We start from the raw sequence: 19,531 nt of genomic DNA on the forward strand, positions 1-19,531 counted from the left end.
GCCTTGAACATCTTTTAGGTGAAGAACTAAATTCCTTTAAAAGGTGCCTTCAAAAATTAAGAAAGTAAAATTGGAACAATTGAGTAATAAAAAAAAAGTCTTATTTGGATTTGTAATGATTATTTTTCGAGTATCAGGAATGTATATGTGTCCTTGTCTATCAAGCCTTTCCCCCTTGCATCTCTTGAGGGTTTCCCGCATGTGCCTACCCCGTGAGCCTCAGCCTGGCTCTGGACCATGCCTGCGTTTTCCTGAGGATCTGTCCTCAGAGACACTGACTGTCAGGACTTCCTCATGCCCTCAGATGCTGTCACTCCAAATGGCAGCTTAACCCACTGCCTGAAGAATTCCATTGTCAAGGGGAAGTGTGGGTTCTCCTGTGAAGAATGTTAATCACCCTATAAGTAGCCCATATGAGAGCCATACAGTAGTTCCTATAGTAACTACCAGATTGTTGGAGAAAGGCCATTTTCTCCTTTTGCCAGCTACAGATGGAGAAATATCTCATTTCCTTCAATGGAAAAGGAAGGTGAGGTGGGCAAAGCAATCTTTAAAATGGAAACTTTGTACTAAAAAGAAGTGCCTCTAATATGTTGCTGATCAAATACATGAAAACATTGTCAAGACTTATTATGGTGGTGTTTGGGTGCTTTTCACATTTAAAGGACTATATCATTTTGGTGGAAAATTGTAAAGACAAGTTTTCAAATATCATTTAATTCTAGTTAATGCTTAAGAAGATGAAAAACATAAAGCAATCCCTTCACTAAACAGACCTATCAGCAATGCATATTTCCCCTTAATTCTTTAGTAGTTGAAGCAATACAAATATGCTTCTTAGAGAAGAGCAGACATAGTTTATTTTTCCAAATTCAGCAGTTCATTGGTAAGTATTAAAACTTTCACAATCATATCATTCCTAATTCTCTTCTTTAATGTATTCAATTCATACTTAAATTGTGGGGAAAATTTAAATGTGTTACGTTAAAAATTTTGAATCAGCATAAGATTTCTTAAAGTTTCAATTCTATTCTTGGAATAAATACCTCTTTTTGTCTAAATTAGGAGTACTATAAAATATGTTAATAGTTTGAGGGATATGAATTATGAAGATGAGTTTTTTTAATTTTAAAAAAATCCTCTAAATTTAAACTTAAAAATAAACCCAAAGTGTATTACTCCTGAATATAGGATTTTTTTTCTTCTATTTTAAATCTGGTCCTCATTTTCCTGATTAAAAATGCTTATCCCTATTTCTCTTCTCTGATCATCAGTTATCCTGCACTTTAAGTGACAAAAACTAATCTTGGTGAAAGTATATTGAGAAAGCCTTGTTATTATTTGTTTGCAGATACTTATATGATGCACTGTGTGAAAACACCACATGCTTTCAACAGTTCTCTGTACTTTCAGCAGCAATTTTAATTATAATGTTGTTATATGGGTCAAGCTGGTACCCAGCTTGTTTCAGTGTCTCTGCTCCAAACCTGAAATTCCCCATGTAGAAGTCAGATACAAACACAGAAAAGTTTACTGTTAAGGGATGTGATTTGTAACCGTAGGCAGAACTGTGAGGTCCAGAATGATTATGAAGATTTAATCCCAGATTACATGCAAACAGCAGTTTACATTTTGGTAGGGAAACATAAACACACACACACACACACACACACACACACACACACACACCCCACACACACACACACACACTCACACCTCATAAACTTCTGTAGCTCCTGTGAAAACCCTCCCTGCCTTTCTTGCCCCACAGTGAGGAAGGCTAATTGAGATTTTTCAAGGGAAATCCCTTTTCTTTTCTTCAGTAGCCATGGAAAGACTCATTAAGTATTCTGTACTCCATTCTTTTGCAGACCCTGACTTTGCTCAGTCCAAATGCTGAAGCTCAGGGAGTGATGTCTGCAGATTCCTTTAAGCTTGTATTTTGGGCCTCCATTCTTTAGTGTGGGAACAGTTCCTCACTTGCTCCTTGGACGAAAGAGTCAGAGAGCAGCCAGGAGAGGTGACCTGGCATGAAGCTTGCCTTTTTACTGGCTGAATGATTCCGTTCTTAAGATACTACCTATAGAACTTAAAGGCTGCATTCTCCTAGGGTGTTGTATTGCTTCCCATAGGATTGGGAGAGGGAATGAGAAGGCACCTCTAGCAGGATCCTCCCTACCTGCTGATGATGACTTTTTCTTAGTAAAACAAGCTCTGGCACCCCTGCCCCACAGTGTCATACCCATCTTCACTTTGGAATACCTCTTTGGAGGGATTCCTTCTGTAGCAAGCCCAGCTACGGTTCCCTGCCTGAGGTCTTTCTTCCTGCCCTCAACTGTGCTGGCCAGGGCGATGTGGGGAGGGCTGTAAAGGAAAAGGGCAAGGCAGGGCACAAGGCGAAGAGGGCCATGACTTTCCCCCCTTTCATTATGTGTGTCCACTGAGCTGTCCTGTTTCTGTTTTGTAATGGGTTCTTCTATGGCAAGTTGACCTTTTGGTTGAATAGGTCAAACTCCCACTGAGTGCTAATCCTCAACCTTCCTCACGGGTGTGCATCCCTGGAGGTGAGGAGCCCTGGCCAGTAATATGACTGGGCGTGTGTGGTAGATTTCTGAAAGAAGGATTGTCTTTTACTGCACAGAATTAACTCTCAAAGATCACCGTGCGAGATTATGCTGAAGATTGGAACATTTTTGCTGACATTGTTGGGGGTAAAACTAATTTTTTAGATATGTGTTTCAGACTATGGTTTCTTTATGTGTCTTCCACTTTTTAATATGAACAAGGCCACATGCATGGTCCTGTGATTCATCAGATCATTTAAAGAGATGGTCGGGTCAGGAATTGCTTAGCTGATTTTTTTTTTAATTAAAAAAAGTACTCCTCCCTATATATTTCTTCCATTTAAAGTCTCTTAAAAATCTAGATGCTTTGTTTTTAACTCTTCTAAAACATGATAAAGTAGGATTGTGGTATTTGTTGATGACAATTACATACTGGACCTACTTTTTCCTTAAATGGCTTAACTTTTTCTGTTGAACTATTTACTGGGTTTCATAACAGTTACCTTACAGTAAGTAGATAGAGGTTTCTAACATCAGATTGGCACCTAGAAAATGTTAAATAGAATTTTAAGTTGAATTATTATGGCTTGATATTTTTTCTTATGACAATGTATATAAGATGTTCAAATTAAACAGCTCTCATGCCTCACTGAGAGGCAGTTAGTGACACTATCTTCATAGAAAAGGGATTGCATGTTCCATTTCTCTGTGTGTGTGTGTGTGTGTGTGTGTGTGTGTGTGTGGGTGGGTGTGGGTGTGTGCATGCACACATGAGTGTGCATGTGCGCATTTTTGGTTAATTTAGTATTCATTAAATTTTAGAAGGTTAATATTTAGTTGAAGAAACAAATGAAATATGTCAGGTAAAACAGTTACTGATCAGCAATAATAAGTATAACTTGAGCCAGGCATGGTGGTGCATCTGTAATCTCAGTGACTCGGGAGGCTGAAGCAGGAAGATTGAAAGTTTCAGGCCAGCCTGAGCAACTTAGTAGAACCTTGTCTCAAAATAAGATATAAAATGGACTGATGAATGTAGCTCAGTGATAAAGCACCCTTGCGTTCAACTTCATAGTACCCAAATAATCATAATAAGAACAATAATAGTGTAGGGGAGAACGAGGGAGAGAGAGTAGGGGAGCATTACAGAAGGGGTTTAGAAAATGTCAACTTATAAAACAGAGAAATCTGAGAGCAATTCATAAACCATGTTACTTTTCTGAGGATTATGGACCTCATTGAGGAAATGCTCTTTAGTCCTTCTTTCAGCATTAATGATACTCTGTAAACACAATGAGATGAACACAGAAACAAAATAACTATGTTTACAGTGTTCCTGAGTTATCAGTGTCTCACTTCTCAAAATGCCAAGTGTGATAGGATAAGTGCAAGATAAGAAGTGTGTATTTAACATCTATTCAGTTACCAATAATGCTAGAGTTAAAGCAGGGCTTCTACCAGGGACATAATGGGCCCCTGTTTAACATATTTATGTTGGTTGTAAAATTAGGAACTGTCATTACAGACCCACATCACCTGCATAAGTGCAAAACATATAAATCAAGAGAAGTTCCAGTGCCATAAAAATGCCATTGAATAGAATAGCATGAAACTACTTACAAGATACTTGTATATTATGCTAGCATGTATGAGGATGCGCTCCCAGGTTTCTGGAGGATTTGAAGAACAAAGAATAACTGTGCAGGTAGGACTCATGGACCTAAGACCTAAGACCTGATGAAGACATTTATTTAGAGAACAGCCTGAGCCCTAGTGGGGAAAGGCAGGAAAAAAAAGACCAACATAGCCAGTCTTGAATAACCCCTGCCTGTTATTCAAGACAACTGTTTCTGGGCATCTAGAAGGTGTTTTAGCTGCCATCTGTTATTACTGGAGCTTACCTCATAGACCTTCTAACAAATAATGCTTCTTTACATTTCCTATAAGATTTTGGGGTCCTCTGTATGTTAGTGGCCCTCGCTCTCTTGGCCCTCTCTTAATCCAGTTCTTCATTGAATAGAAGTTAGTCTATTCTTTTTTAATGAGGTACAACGGTTTATTTTGAACTTTGTAATTGAAAGCCCTGAAGTGCCCCCCAAATTATGGATGATTAATAAGGATCTTTCTGAATCCTAATTACTGCCTCTAAAAGAGAGTGGACACTTTAGAAATTTTTCAACTCCTCTCTTCTCCCTCCCCAAAGCCACCCACCCCCATAATCTTAAAAAAAAAAAAAAAAAAGGCTGCAGATTTTATTCATGTGGGATCATTCACACCAAGCTACCATAATGTGCAATTAACACTCTAGAAACTGAAAACAGTATTCAGCAAGACAGCTGCATTATCAAAAATGCCAAAGGAGTTTTGAAGGGAGTAATGTGCATGTTAGAATAGAAAATTAATCAGAAACGCATGCACACACACACACACACACACACACACACAGTAGTGCTGTCTTAAATATATCTGAATATTAAAAATTTTTAAATCCTATCCATGCTCACAATAAAGATTAATTTCAGGATGGAAAACTGATTTTTTCTGTTTTAAAATTATTAGTTGTATGTTTTGCTCCTTAAGCTAACAAGGATATTAGAATAGAAATCTATCTCTTAATTCCCTTCCAGCTGGAATTTTCTGAAATAATAATCACTCTTCAATTATATTTTATAAATTTTCCCATTGAAAAAATATCCCTTTTATTTTTTTCTTGCCAGTAATAATGATACTCAGCACTCATGCTATTTTCAAAGTGCTTTTCAGATATTACAAACACTGACTCTCAATTGCAGGGGTAAACTCCCTACTTTCACACAGCACAATAATTGTAAATGCATTTATAGCATAATCCCTACTAAGCTACCGATCCAACCGACTGACTTAGTAACTGAAATGAAACAGGATTCTCCCAGCAGTGTTTTGCTGGAATTTTCTTGTTAACTAGCTGAAAGTGTTTTTAACCATAAGGAAGCAGAGATTTTGATTTTATTTTCAATTATTATCTAGGCTTGAAGAAGCAGAGGTTTATGATAAAATTTTCAAGAGATGCAGGAGGACATGAAGAATTCACTTGTTGGAACTATAGAAAATATCTGAACATTTCCTTTAATAAATAACCGTGAAGCAAACAGTTTCAGATTTTTATGATGCTTAAGAACAATAAACCAAATACACAAAAGAAAAAGTAAATAAGCAAAAACCTCCCCCCTCAAAAAAAAAAGAAGAAAAATATATACAGTTAAACAGGTTTAAAAGCAAATTGTCAACCCATTTTGAAAAAAAAAATTGGAAAATAAGGACCTGTAATTATGGATTCCACAAATAGAATGCTTTATGCCCATTTTGTTAAAAAGACTGTGGGAGCTCCTAAAGTGACAAATGCCTTCAGGCAAAGCTTGTGGGCAAAGTCCTGAAGAGGACTGACCCCATGCTAATAGTAGAACAGTAGTATTTGGAACTTCAGATGAGAAACCATCACTGACCCCATAAGGGAAGGCACTTGCTGGCCAGGGATCTGGCTTAGCTGCTTGTCAACCCTGTAGAACAGTTACACATAAACATTTGATAAATGTAAATTCCAACCATCTTGGGACACTTAGTCCTAGTGCAAAAATGTCATTCATGATAATCTCTTATCTAATATTTGGTTATTAATAAATTGTGATAAAGCTGTTTTATTATAAAACAAAAGGAATGCTCTATTTGGTTTTTCTATCTGAGAAGACAGAAAAAGTTTAGGTTTCATGGCAGGGTGGGGGTTGCGGGGGGAGGGCATTCAAAAGGTGCTTTAAAAATATTAACACCTTAATTTTAAGAAAAGCAGTATGCTAATTTATTTTTAAAGGATATGAACATTCATATGCTTTTACTCCAGTATAGGAAAAACAATCCAAAAGAAAACGATTTTTTATTTCTTTTTATTTTTTCTTCTGGAAGTTGCTGTTCAACCTAAACTATATATATGTCCAAACAACTCAGAACCCAAGTTAATAGTAGGTAGTGTTTCTGATATTTTAACTAGATGGTGATGCAATTGGAGAGAAATTAAGCTGAAGGTATGAAATCAGAGCTCCAACTTAATTGCTTTTCTTCCTTTTTCTTCTTTTTTTTTTTCTTTTCTTTCTTTCTTTTTTTTTTTTTTTTTAAGTTATAGGTGCACAACGAAGGAGAAGCCCCAGCGCACTAGCCATTGAAGTATTTGAAGCACATTTGGGAAGTCACATTTTGCAGGTACCTGTAAAAGAAAAAGAAGTTTGCTTATATTTTACCAAAAAAATTCATAGATTGACCTTTTTTTGATAAATTTTTAAAATTTCAGATATGTATTTGTTGTTATTTTATCTTGGAATTTTGAAATTCTTATGAATTTTTTTTCTCCTTTTTAGAAAGTCATCCATTGAGAGAATATTAATGAGAAAGGGAGGGCAAGTATTACTTGTGCTGTAATCATTTAGATGGGTTGCTATATTTAGTCAATGTGCAATGTATAGTTAACTGGCTGTACCCAGAGTGATTGTGCGTATGTTGTGTTTGTAAGTGGATATATGTGTGTCTTTGGAGCTATATATTGTTTTTGAAGAGCAAAGTTTTGTTGTAAAAGTACTGTGACATTTTTCTGTGTTGCCAAACTTCAGTTCTTTGCTTGAGTTTGTATTTGTTAAGTGCTTTTAATCCTAATGTCTGTCTCTCCAAATTAGAAAATTTCTTAGGCATTTTTTGAAGTCTATTTTTAAGTAAAGGAGACTAGTAGTAACTGATTTTTCCCAGTGACTTTCCTAACAAATAAATGTGAAGGTTACTAGGAGGAAGCTATAGTTACTTAACCCTAGAGAAGATTCATTCCTAGCTCAGCATCTCACTTATTCAATTTTTTTTTTCTTAACACTATTCCTGTATTCAATACCTCTGCCGTCATGCATGGGCAATTATTCTGCATTATTCCTACTTCCAGAATAAACGTTGCCATGACCATTTTTTTTTTAATTGTGGAAGATATTTTTACAAGGAATTTGAGAAGCAGACATGTTTGGGATATTTAAGCAAGTTACTGTATTTTTAAAAAGGTGACGTTTTTCTTAGATAAACTTTTTGGCAAAATAAAAGTAAACTCCAGATTCCTTTCCATCTGGAGTTAAAAAATTGCCTCAATGGTACTTTCATTTTCTATAGACTCAAAAGTAATATTGAATCTAGCACATTATTCCCTAAAGTATGTATACTAAGAACTTCTTCCCAGTTCTTCCTGAAAAAATAAAGTAACTCATGGTCAAATCCCAGTAGTTTTCCAGAGCAGTTCCTTTGCTGGTAGTTTCATGATTACTGGACCCTTGCTCAAAAGATGTATTTATGGGCCTTTTATGGGCCTCAACATGACTGTACTGAATCAGAGATATAGGATCAGGTTCAGGAATTTATCACTTTCAATAACCTTCTGAGATAATTTTAATGATCTTACGATCTGGGAGATCAAAATTCACTTTTGCAAACATAAGGACTTGAGAAGTCTGACTTTGTTTATTCTGCATTTCTCATTTTTTTGTGTTAATACATGTTAATATCTCAAAACTGGTATTTATAAACCCTACCTTGAGAGATGCTATTCCATTGTATACTTGAAGTTTCAAGTTACCATAGCAGTAACCCAGGATTAGTTTTAAGGGTACAGAAAAAATCATATTTCTTTCCAGATTTTCAAATTTTTATATCCTTCTTTCCTGTACATACTTTGTTCAGAATCTCTAAGTTTTATGTGAGCCCTGACATATATTGTTGGATTGTGATCTGACTACTTCTGACTACTTCACGACTACTTCTGTTTGTATTCTGAAACAATCAGTACTTAAGAATGAATCAATGAAAAAAATGGTTCACAGAATGGCCATAGATGATTATCCTCTGATTGTTCTGGAAATCAAAACTCTAAAATCACATGGAAGAGTGACTTAGGAATTGCAAAAATTAAAAACTAATACAGAACTTAGGAGTTTGAATTTAATATAACTCAGTATAAAAATATAGATTGACTATCTCAAATGCCCATTCAAAATTAAGTTTCTTTGAGAGAATAGAGGATCTAATAGGAGGCTGCTTGCTCTTCTCCATATTAAGTGTGGTCACACTCTATTCAGACAGTACATTGTAAGAGAAGTCAAGATCCCTCCATGTCATTTGGAGGAAAAATAACCAGTCTAGTTCAAGTGAACTAGAAATCATGTTACATGAAGAATAACAAAGAACCTAGGGAAGTTTAGTTTGGAAAACATATAACTTAAAATGACATTAATACCCATTCTATCTATTTGAAAATCTCATTAAAAAAAAGGATTAGATGGATTCTGTTTGACTTCAGAGTATAGGAAAGAAAGAAGCAAAGAAAGACAAAGAAAAGAAAAGAAAGGAAGGAAGGAAGGAGGGTGCAAAACTGAAGAGGAAAAAAAGTCACTCTCAAATATAGTTGATCATATGTGGAATATGTTCTAAGCTGTTGACTTTAAGAGAACATTTAAGTGATTTTGTAGATATGCTTACAAGAAATTCAAGCAATAATCTTGAAATTTCCATAGAGACTGGTACCTTTTATATCATTTGATTTTTAATACCAATGGTTATGGAGTGGATAACTACATAATAATTTGTATGAAACTATACAGTATACTATTTTATTCTTTTAAATAAAAGTATTGTGGGCAAGATGGGGTTGGGAAGTAGTATTAACAGGAAGAGCATCCTCTAGGCTATTTAATTAGTTGCCATGACTAATTAGCAGGGAAATCCTTGAGCCTATAGACTTATGTCTGTGACACATTCAACAATATCTCAATATTCTGCAAGATTAAGATGATTTCTATATCTTGTTTCAAGAGGGTCCATGGTACAGTCTGATTGATTTCTGGCATCTGGGGATAAATTCTTCATTTCTTTTACTCCTTCCTACCCTTTCTTCTCTTGCAAATACTTGATAAAGCTGTGTACCCAAAAGGGTGTAGGTATGGTTTCTGCCCTCAGAGTTTATGTCACATACTCTCTCTCCAAAATTTCAGATACTTAGTAAGAACACAAAATTCATTTTATGTGGCTGCTCTCTTTAACTAGCTTGCATTCATTTGGGGAATCAGGAACCAGGAATGAAAAGCATTAAACTGGTCAAGTACAATAGGGTTTGGAAAGAGCAAGACTCTAGAATTGGCCATAAAACATCAAAGATGACATCTTAAAGTTATTGATGGATTAATAGTTAATTAGGTGAAGAAAATGAAAGAATATTCTAATCAAAGGGAATATCAAACACAAAAGCATGGGATCAAGAAATAGATCTTTTGGGGGACTATTAGTGCATTTGATATGATGGCTGCTTCACAAGCACAGGAAGCACATAAGAGATGAAGGTGGAGAAACTGCATGAACCATGTGTGACAGGCCTAGTGAGGTGAGGTGAGGACTTGATTCTCTAACTAGTGATGAGCCAATGGAGAAGGCTTCCATGTGGGAAGTGGCAAGGGAATGACTTGGTTCATTTCTGGAGTTATCAAAATACGGTGTCTAGGAAGTCTTTGAGTTACAAGAGCCTGCTATAAAGAGATCATTTAGGAAATTATTACATTTCATGAAAAAGAAAGTGAAGATCTCCAAGGTAGAGTTCTGTGAATGGGGAGGCATTTTGAAATTGAGATAGAATCATCGGCACAAGATCATTAAGTAGAGGTGACAGACTAGGGAATGGAAGGATTAATGATGGTCACAGGTTCTCTAGATTGGTAGCTAGCCATCCTGATCCTCTTACCTGAGAGAAATGGAAAGGGATATTTTCTTAAATAGCCAAGTTGATATGAGGTGAGCAGTTGTAATCCTGGGTCTGATCCTCTGGAGCAGTGTTGAAGCTAGGGCTGAAAATAGGGCTTGGAAATACTAATCACTGGTGTTGAAATAAATGGCTGTTCAAATCAAGAAATGGATTGAAAACTCATGGAACTGATATAGAGCAAAGAGAGGGTTAAGGAGCATGTTGGGGCAAGTTGTTATTTAAAATGCAAAGAGAAAAGAGAAGACAAGAAGGAAAAGGAAACCACAGAATTTGATTTTGTTAAGGGAAGGAATATTAATAATGTGAAGGTAGCTGAAGATAAATCTTTAATAGGGCAAATATTGAAGAGATGCCTTAAGTTTTGTCAATTGAAACAGTTGCAGTGGAATGTTAGGTATAGAAGACAAACCTAACACATGGTAGAAGAAGGTACAGGAGAAGAATGTGGATGTTTGTAATAAACGAAGGGCAGGAGATGAAATGATAGTGCCGAGGAATATTGTATTTTTCATGCTGTGAGACTGTGTTTATATGTCTGAGATTTATGGGGCCAAGCATTTTGTGCATATCAGAAGATAGATGGAAAACAAGCTCTGTTAGCCAATTATATGCTCTTTAGCAATCAGCCTTTTTAAAATCAATATCTTGTGGTCATATCTGAATTAAGAAAGGATTGATTTTCATTCTTATTAATGGCTAAATGACACACCATACTATGGATGTATCATAATTTATTTAACCATTTTTTCCACTATTGGCTGTTTTGATTATATTGAAAGGTTTGCATTTCTAATGCAAATACCAGCTGAGAGGGTTTGCATGTGTTTGTGTGTTTCAATTAGAAGAGCCTGGTCCTGATGGATTTCAGCATAAGTTGATTGAAGTTTTACTAAGTTTCATGTGTTGTGCTGTTTCCTTCTCATATCATCGAGTATTCACAGTATGTACCTGGTGAGATAGGGACTGTGGTCATGTGTGTTTTCAAATTAAGTAAGCTAAAACTTAGAGAACGTAATTAACTCAAGCTTACATGTCTTTTTAGGTAACAGTTAAATTTGAACCCAGGATGCTAACTAGATTAAAATACTTCCCAAGCAATGGTAAGAGCATTTTAATAGACAATTATTTTAAGAGTGAGGAATTAAAATAATTATAGTGGGAGTGAACAGGATTAGGAAACCGACTGAATTTAGAAGGTGAAGGAGAGGTTAGATCAAAATACCAGTGAGGGGCTGACAGCACCAGGTGGCATGCTTCCCTGCTATCTGTACCCCAATGCTGTTTCATTGAAATGCAAACCACATTTCCTTTGGTGTAGAGAGAGGTTGAGGGTAGGAGATGAGGATGAACTTATTAATTTTGGTGTATCCATGCCGTGACAATAAGTTTTTTTGTTTTGTATATCTAACTAATCATGTTTTTTTCTGAGGAAAACAAAGAAAATTTGATGAAATCTCCTAAAATTTGACTACTTTTCCACTGAGAGGGAAAAAGACTAGTATGATGATTCCATCAGTGTAAAATCAACTCCTGGGAAGCCAGTTTCCAAACAGATGGCTCAGGACTAGTATATGGGGTCAGGATCAAGGCCCAGAGTTGTACATTGCCCAAATCACGGGCCACCATTCTCACCAGAGCCTTACTATTGACTGTGACCAGTTTTATGGTCTCAGTGAACCTGTAGCTGTTAGAGGCATAAATTTTGGGCAAGAGCCAATTTCCCAAGAGAGATGAGGGTTCAAGGGATGGCAGGGCTATGAAATATACCTGCTGGGCCTGAGTCAAGACATTTTAGTTCATTGTATTCCTCGTTGGCTTTTTAAAGTTAGCTGGTGGATGAGAAGGCAAGGAGTCAAGATTGGGGATTATACATTCTGTGACAGGTTAAGGAAGAATCCAAGAACTTCAGGAGACCATCATGCAGGATCTTTCCTAAGTATAGTACATGTGACTAAGCACAAATTTGGTTTCTGCTTTGAAAGTTCTCCATAGGGCATTATGGCTTCCACTTCATCATCTCCTTAGCATGAAAAAATATGAATGGTATTTATTTTTACTTTTCCAGTTTAGCAACCAGATAGCATATTTATATTTTAACTTATTGAAGTTAACGAAACACAAAATGATAATAAATATCTTTGCAAGTCATAAAATTAACTACCGGAATGGCTTTCCCTTAGGTGCCAGATTTATGAATGGAGTACTTTAATTATTTGTATGCCCTTAGCAGAAGATCTGCTTTTTTTCACTCTGTAAATAATGTTTATATAATTGTTATATAAAGTTGTAATATGTTTTTGCATACTCCATACTAATGCTACTTTACTCACCTCACAGGTGTTAAAACAATCAAATCAGACCTAGTAAGTGGAAGATATTTAAGACTTATGTTTGAATTCATTCTCAGCATTTTATATTAAACTGTATGTACATATATATTATGCTACTGACATTGTGTAATACACATAATTACTAATAACTGTCATGTGCTTATAAAGTGATTGAAAGACAGTCTTTATGCTTTCTATGTTTGGGATCATAAAAGAAAATTTTATGATTTGGATGAATATTATAAGTACTTGCATGTTTGTACAAAAATGACACAGGATGAATTTATTATTTAAACTAAGTCAAAAAGTATATTCTAAAAGAAATCCCCTAAGTGGAAGTAATGGTGGTATTCATGTATCAATTTTGTGGTTGACCATGTTACATGAACTGTCCCCTCAGGTCTGTGTCATTGCCTCTGCATTACTTTTGGTCATAAGGGAATTTTCATATTGCTCTTAGAACATTTAGACCCCAAACTGAAAGAGAACTTCCTGGGACAGATCCTCTGAGGGACCATAGAGAATCTCCAAAAACATTTTAAACCTATAGTCTGTCAGGTTCTCTGACAGAGTACTAATGGCTCGGCAGAATGGTTATATGGTTGTCTGTCTTCTGTACCATGTCTAGGAAAATAGTTTTGCAAGGATAAATTATTAGTAGAAGAAATCTGTTGTACAAAATGAGTATATGGCTTATGGTGGACCACAGCAAAACAGTTTCATGAAAGTACATGATTTCTAAAAATGGTGGAGAAGGCACTCAAATTTAGCTATTAACTTTTTTCTTTCTATTTATTAAACAAAGTCATCAAAGATTTGAGTGAGTGATATGGATGATGTCATAGGCCTCAATGAACTGTCAGATTTCATTCTTGTGTTTTTAATTTTTCCCCCTCAACACCTTAAACTGTGGAATACAGGATAGTGGCATAGTCATGTGTGGAAAAAGAAAAAAAGAACCTGTGTTTTTTGCAGAGTCTGTTATGGATCAGATTTAGAAGAAAATTAGGTTGATATACATTTACATTTCTACTTTTCTATTGTTACTCATTTTAGGTTGGTTAAAAACAGATGCTGGAATCATAGTTGGTTCATGTACCATTTTGGTCTTGCAGATTTATTGTCAGACAAATGAGAACATATGAATTCTCTACCAAAAATTTTTGAAAATTTGTATTGCTATAATAAGGAAAGCAAAATAAATAGTATCTTGTGTATATCCTTGTTAGTGTTCAAATACTTCTGGTCATAGTACCACTTCAGTCTCAGATATCAGCCAATTGTAGAAGAATAAACTGATGATTCTGGTAGAGAAGATATACTGGAAGTATAGGCAAAAACAATGTATAGTGCATAATGTAAAGTATACTTAAAACATTGTTGGGATGGGTGGAGAGAATGCCAAAAGTGCTGTTATTAATATCACCTTTAATTTCATTCAGCAAAAGAAATTAAAAGGTTAACTAGTATCATTCAAACATCTGGGCAAAAGAAAGTGAATACATCTAAAATAGCTCAAATGCTGACTAATATAAAAATACAAATTATTATCAAGATGCTGTCTAGCCAAGTCAACATTCCTTCTACATTTGATAGTAATGTTTTCAAAAGTCTTTTCTGCGTGACAGTAATGCCTTCAAGTATATTTTCTATTTTAGTGATGAGTTAGAATTTCAACTATTTATTTTATTGGAACTTATAAGTATCAAAGAAATGATGATCTCTAGGAATTTGTGTTATCTTGTTCTTAATGACTTTTGGTAAAGTGCTATCCCTCTGGACATCAGCACTAAAATAAAATGAAATGATTTCAAATAATAGAGAAATTCTGAATTAATTCCTTCAGTTATGACAGAAGAAGGAGAGATAGGTGAGTGACCCTAAAGTCTCCCCATGATCTGGAACAGTAAGAAAATGTAAAACTAAATATAGAAAAAGAGAAAGTTAGTGAATATATTTGCATATGCAAATTAGCTTAATTGATACTGCTTGCCTCTACAGGGATTTTTCATTACAAACTGGAGTGCTACATTGTTCAGCTCATATTGAGTAATTTAGTAACTAATGAGACCAGTTTGCACTAATTTGCATATGATAAATGAGCTTAATTGCAGTAAATAACTTGGAGGCATAATTACTTAATTTTCCTGTGTTGCACGGCTTTTAAGTTCACGTATGAACAACTCAAGATAATTTTGCATATTTAAATTAGTTGCTTTTAAATTTTCTTGAACAAAAAAAAAGGAACACACCTTATCAATTGAGCTGTAAAACAATCAGAAGTAAGGATTACAGTATTTTTATTTAAAAAGAAAGAATAGGAAAAAAAAGCAGAAATTTCTTAAGTCTGTTATTCACCTCTCCTGTATCTTCACCTCAAATAAGATAGCAGCATTGACATTTAGGAAAACATTTTTAATGTTGAAAGTTAATTCATAACTTCTATTGGAAACTGATCCAAGTTACTGTATAAGAATAACTTTTGAAATCAATTTTATAAGAGATGTTACACATCCATTGCCTAGTTTGACAAACTAATATCAGGGTAGTCAATTCAATCTCCCACCTGTAAGTGCTAGGTTTAATGAAGTAGGCAGTACTCTAACCATAGCATTTGTTTTCTATCTAGATTAATGTTTCTTACTAACTGAATTGCTTCTATTGGAGAATCTTGGTATGAGTTGGCTATGAATGACCTCCTCATTGGTCTTCACATTATCTCAAGAACATATGTTTTATCAAAATCCCCATTTGTAAAATTGAAAAACTGAAGTACATACAGAGTTGATGGCAAACTGTTATTTCATCACCAAGTTGCCTTAAAATTTCATTTTGCAAGGAAAAGTGTAATTTACTATTCAAAACTAACTTAGACCATATGAAATCATATTCATGATTATGAGAAGATATTATATAGTAGTAAAAGTTTAAAACCTGTCATTTTTAAAAATCATTGCTGCTTTAACTCATTGTATATAAAAGCAGAAGGTGATATTAGGACTATTCATTTGCCACAGATCTTGAAAAATAACTCATGAAATTTTTCTCTGAAAATCTCAAATCCCATCAAATTCAGTATAAGCTTCCTATACCTTTCAGAGGTATAATATTTCTATATCAAAAGTATAAAATTTGAGTCCTTTCTATAATAGGCTCTCAGAAAATACCTGGTAAATAAAAAAACAAGCAAATAAATCCTAGGCAGAGTCAGAGTGGATCTCAGAACCTAGGGCCGTGTCTCACCTCACCTCTGTGTTCCTGGCTCAGTTTTTATCCATATCCCCTGGACATGGGAAGAGTAGGCAGATTCAGTTTCTGCAAAGATTTTTATATCCAGTCAACTTGAATTCACATCTCATTTATTAACTGTGTAGACCTAGAATTATCTCTTACCCTGTCTGAGCCTTGATTTCTTCATCTTTAAAACTGAGGAAAGAGTAGAAGTTTTCCTGAAGTCATGTTGTAAAGATAGTATAGTTAGAAATGCTTGGTATAGACTCCTATGTATAGAAAGCTTTTGATAAACAGCTAAAGTTTCCGTCTATATACTGAATAGACTAGGATACTGTGCAGGTTTTTCAGAAACATTTTTGTGCTTATAAGAGCATTTCAATGTAGAAGAAATAAGGAACATTATCAGTAAAATCCTCAGGATAATTTTCATGTAATAGAACATTGTTTTTAGTAAAAGTATTTATATTTGACAATATACATTAGTTCAAGATAAACCTTGTAAAAATGACCTTGTATTTTTACCTCAAATGAAAATCCTTCTCTTACAAACCAAAGCAGTTGTCTGAATACTGTCATTACCAACTTAGAAACAACTAGAAAAAATAACTTGTAAAGGGACTCAAAATTGAAGTTTTCTTTAAACTAAAATGTGATGTGTCATTATTATTCTCTTTATATCTCAACTTGCTTAGAAAAACAGGAGATTAAGAGCCAGTAAGAATTCCAGAAGAGCTAGAAGGTAGAAATAGTCCTCACCCATTGCTGTAAATTATGTTAGCAAGACATACGATTTTCTTCATGCATGTTGCACAAAATCCATCATCTGTCATGCTGAAAAGGGGTACCTTTCCATTTCAAGACCAGAAGGGAGAACTCAAAGGGATTTTTGTGATGGGTTGGGGCATGGGGGGGCAGCAGATGTGCATTATTCTGGGTTTTTATGTACATCACTAACTTTGATTTGCAGACTAAGTGTGTTCATTGTTTGCTAAGAAATACTGTGCAGGATATGAGTAAGGAAGGGCTTAAGGTCACTATTGTGAATGAAAGTCAAGGCATTTGGCTACTTAACTGAAACTAGCAAATGGGGATGTTTTAGTTTCAAAACAGATTATCTTGGGTGATCAGGATCTAGGAAAACCAGACAACAAATCTTAAAGCACTAAGCTTCAGTTCTGTAAATATTTACTGAGTGCCTAATGTGTGTCAGACTAGAGAAATTAATGGGGTACAAAAATGAGTCATGATTTGACTTCTCAGCATTTCTACCATGAGTGGAGAAGAGCAGTAAGAAAACAGACTAACATGGTTCCATGAAGGTAGAGCAGTTGAGTCAGTTGTACCTGGATTTGAACCCTTGCTTTCAAATGTGTGAACTTTGGCAAAGTACTTAAATTCTCCAAGTTTCATTTTTCTCTAAGCAGAATGGAGATGGTTACACTTTTTATCTCCCAGAGTACTGCACGAATTAGATGAGATGGCTGCACACAATGCCTAACTCAGATGAATCCTGTGCACAGAGCACATAGTGAGTGAGTTCTAAAGAGAAGTAGACTGGCCAACCTATAGACACAACAGGAGGGAATCAGATCGCCCAGCCTGGTGCCAGTCAGTGAGCCCCTATGGGAGTAGTTTGAGGGTTAGTTGCATGCCTTCTTTTAGCATGCTCACCTATGGTAGAGACTAGGGGAAGAAAAAAAGAGCAGCAATATCATTGTGATCAGGCAGATTTCGTTTGGGGGCATGCTAAGAATATTGTTTGCAAAGTATGGAAACATCTTTAATTATTTCTCAGGCACTAAGGGTGACTGGATTATTTGAAGATTAAAATGGGACAGAAAGATAATTATACTGTCAATTTAAAAAGTGGGCAGAGGTCTCAGAAACTCATAAGGTTATGTGTAAATATGAATACGATTAATTTTCTCATTCGTAGGTGTTTATAGCTCTGTAGTGATACATAGAGATATTTGCAAATCTGTGCCAGGTTACAGTGTTGTTCTTGGCTTTAGAATAATCCTCGGTGAGAGAGGACATCATATTCTTGTTACCTACATGAGCTAGGAAAGACATAGAGGAGTAACACAGCTATCATTAACGCTGGGTCCAAAACTCAGTCAGTGTGACAGGGCCTGCTTTCTCTTCTCAATCTTCAGGACTTCAAAAGCCTTTTGGGTTCATTTGGGTTTGAGAAAGGGTTGGGGGTGGGTTAATGGAAATGTGCATTATTTCTTAGACTAAACTGATTGTGGACACCTGTGAATAGCCTAGAATGGTAGTATTCTACAGATTGGGAAAAGTAGCTTAGAAGAATTAAAAAAGAGTTGTTTTAAGATATTAAAAAATCTCTAAATATAATATGAGCTAAATTAAATACATAATTGAAAAATTGTCATATTATAATGCACACAATAGTCTTCCTCACTAACTTTTTAAAGACAGAAAGATTATTAAAGAAGAATCTTCCATAAGGAGTTGTTCAGGTGTATGTGTTGGGGGGGTGGCGAGCAACAGATATCTCTTTTTTCACCACATAAAATGGGAGGGAGATATCAAAAATAAAAAAAAAAAATACAGGGGAACAAAAGAAAAAGAAGAGAATTAAAACCAAGTATTTGATTTTCTGTAAATCAACCAAAATAAAAACTGTGATCCTTGTCTCTTGAAAACAATTGTGGAAGGAAAACTAATTTCTAGTACTGAGCTCCCAACAGCACCCATAGCTGATACGTGGTTGTAGTTGGTTTTCTTCTTATAAGCTTGACGTGGATGACACTTCACCCATTGAAGATCATAAAAACTAGAATATGTAGGCACCAGCAATTAAAAGGGCACTCAGGCATCCTGCTGGGAAGAGGGGAACTTCAGGCTTGCTCCAGGGATCCATCTTCTCTGGACTGCAGGTGTGCACCTGTGGACCAACCCAGGAGTTGGGTCAGATGTTCCTGGTCACCCAGTCTCCATCTGTTTTTATTACTGTCTGTTAACTCCTTGTGAATATCACTTACCAGACCTGAATTGCCAGCTCAGGATCTGATGATTTATGATGCTGGTAAGGAATCCATGGGACAGTGTTATTTTGTGGCAGCACAATAGAACCTACCTAAGAAAAGAAATGTCATACCATTTTGCTTTACTTCTGCATCAAATAAAACATTTGGGCATTAGTGAAATTACTATAAATATTTGTCCTTCTGGATAAATAAAATGTGTAAGTAGTGGTCGAATTACCCTCACAGAAGAACCCAGTCATATTCCTGTGAGCAGGATAACTGCTGCAGGAATTGTCTGGTCAGAGCAACTCTTTCCTTCATTACTAAAGATATTTTTTTAAAAATGCAGGTGAACCTTTAGGTCACCAGAAAAATGTCCTCTGAAATAATCTACTCTTATACTTCATATGGGTGATGTAATGATTTAGTAAATTTCATCTGGTGTAGAGATTAGACCAAGAGTAGAATTGACCTAAAGAAAATTCTTTCTTTCTTTCTTTCTTTTTTTTATTTTGTAAGTGGGAAGTCTGTGAGTTCTACATAAATACAAAGGCAAATGATAATATCAATGACTATTTTAATTGCATCTTTAATCCATAAGGATAGTTC

At 35.3% G+C, this 19,531-nt stretch overlaps 1 protein-coding gene across 9 annotated transcripts in view; it reads left to right on the plus strand.

Moving 5' to 3' along the window:
* Npas3 (neuronal PAS domain protein 3) overlaps positions 1–19,531 on the plus strand; it is an 829,271-nt gene that overhangs the window by 400,516 nt on the left and 409,224 nt on the right. For 6 of the 9 annotated variants that reach the window (XM_047540503.1, XM_047540505.1, XM_047540507.1 and 3 more), the window contains one exon: positions 6,712–6,794. In XM_047540503.1, coding sequence (XP_047396459.1) covers positions 6,712–6,794 — 83 coding nt within the window. The remainder of the gene's footprint in view (positions 1–6,711; positions 6,795–19,531) is intronic. The other 3 variants (XM_047540504.1, XM_047540506.1, XM_047540508.1) reach the window with 1 other exon arrangement.

The sequence above is a fragment of the Sciurus carolinensis genome, chromosome 2 (genome assembly GCF_902686445.1).
Source record: "Sciurus carolinensis chromosome 2, mSciCar1.2, whole genome shotgun sequence".
Classification (NCBI taxonomy): Eukaryota; Metazoa; Chordata; class Mammalia; order Rodentia; family Sciuridae; genus Sciurus; species Sciurus carolinensis.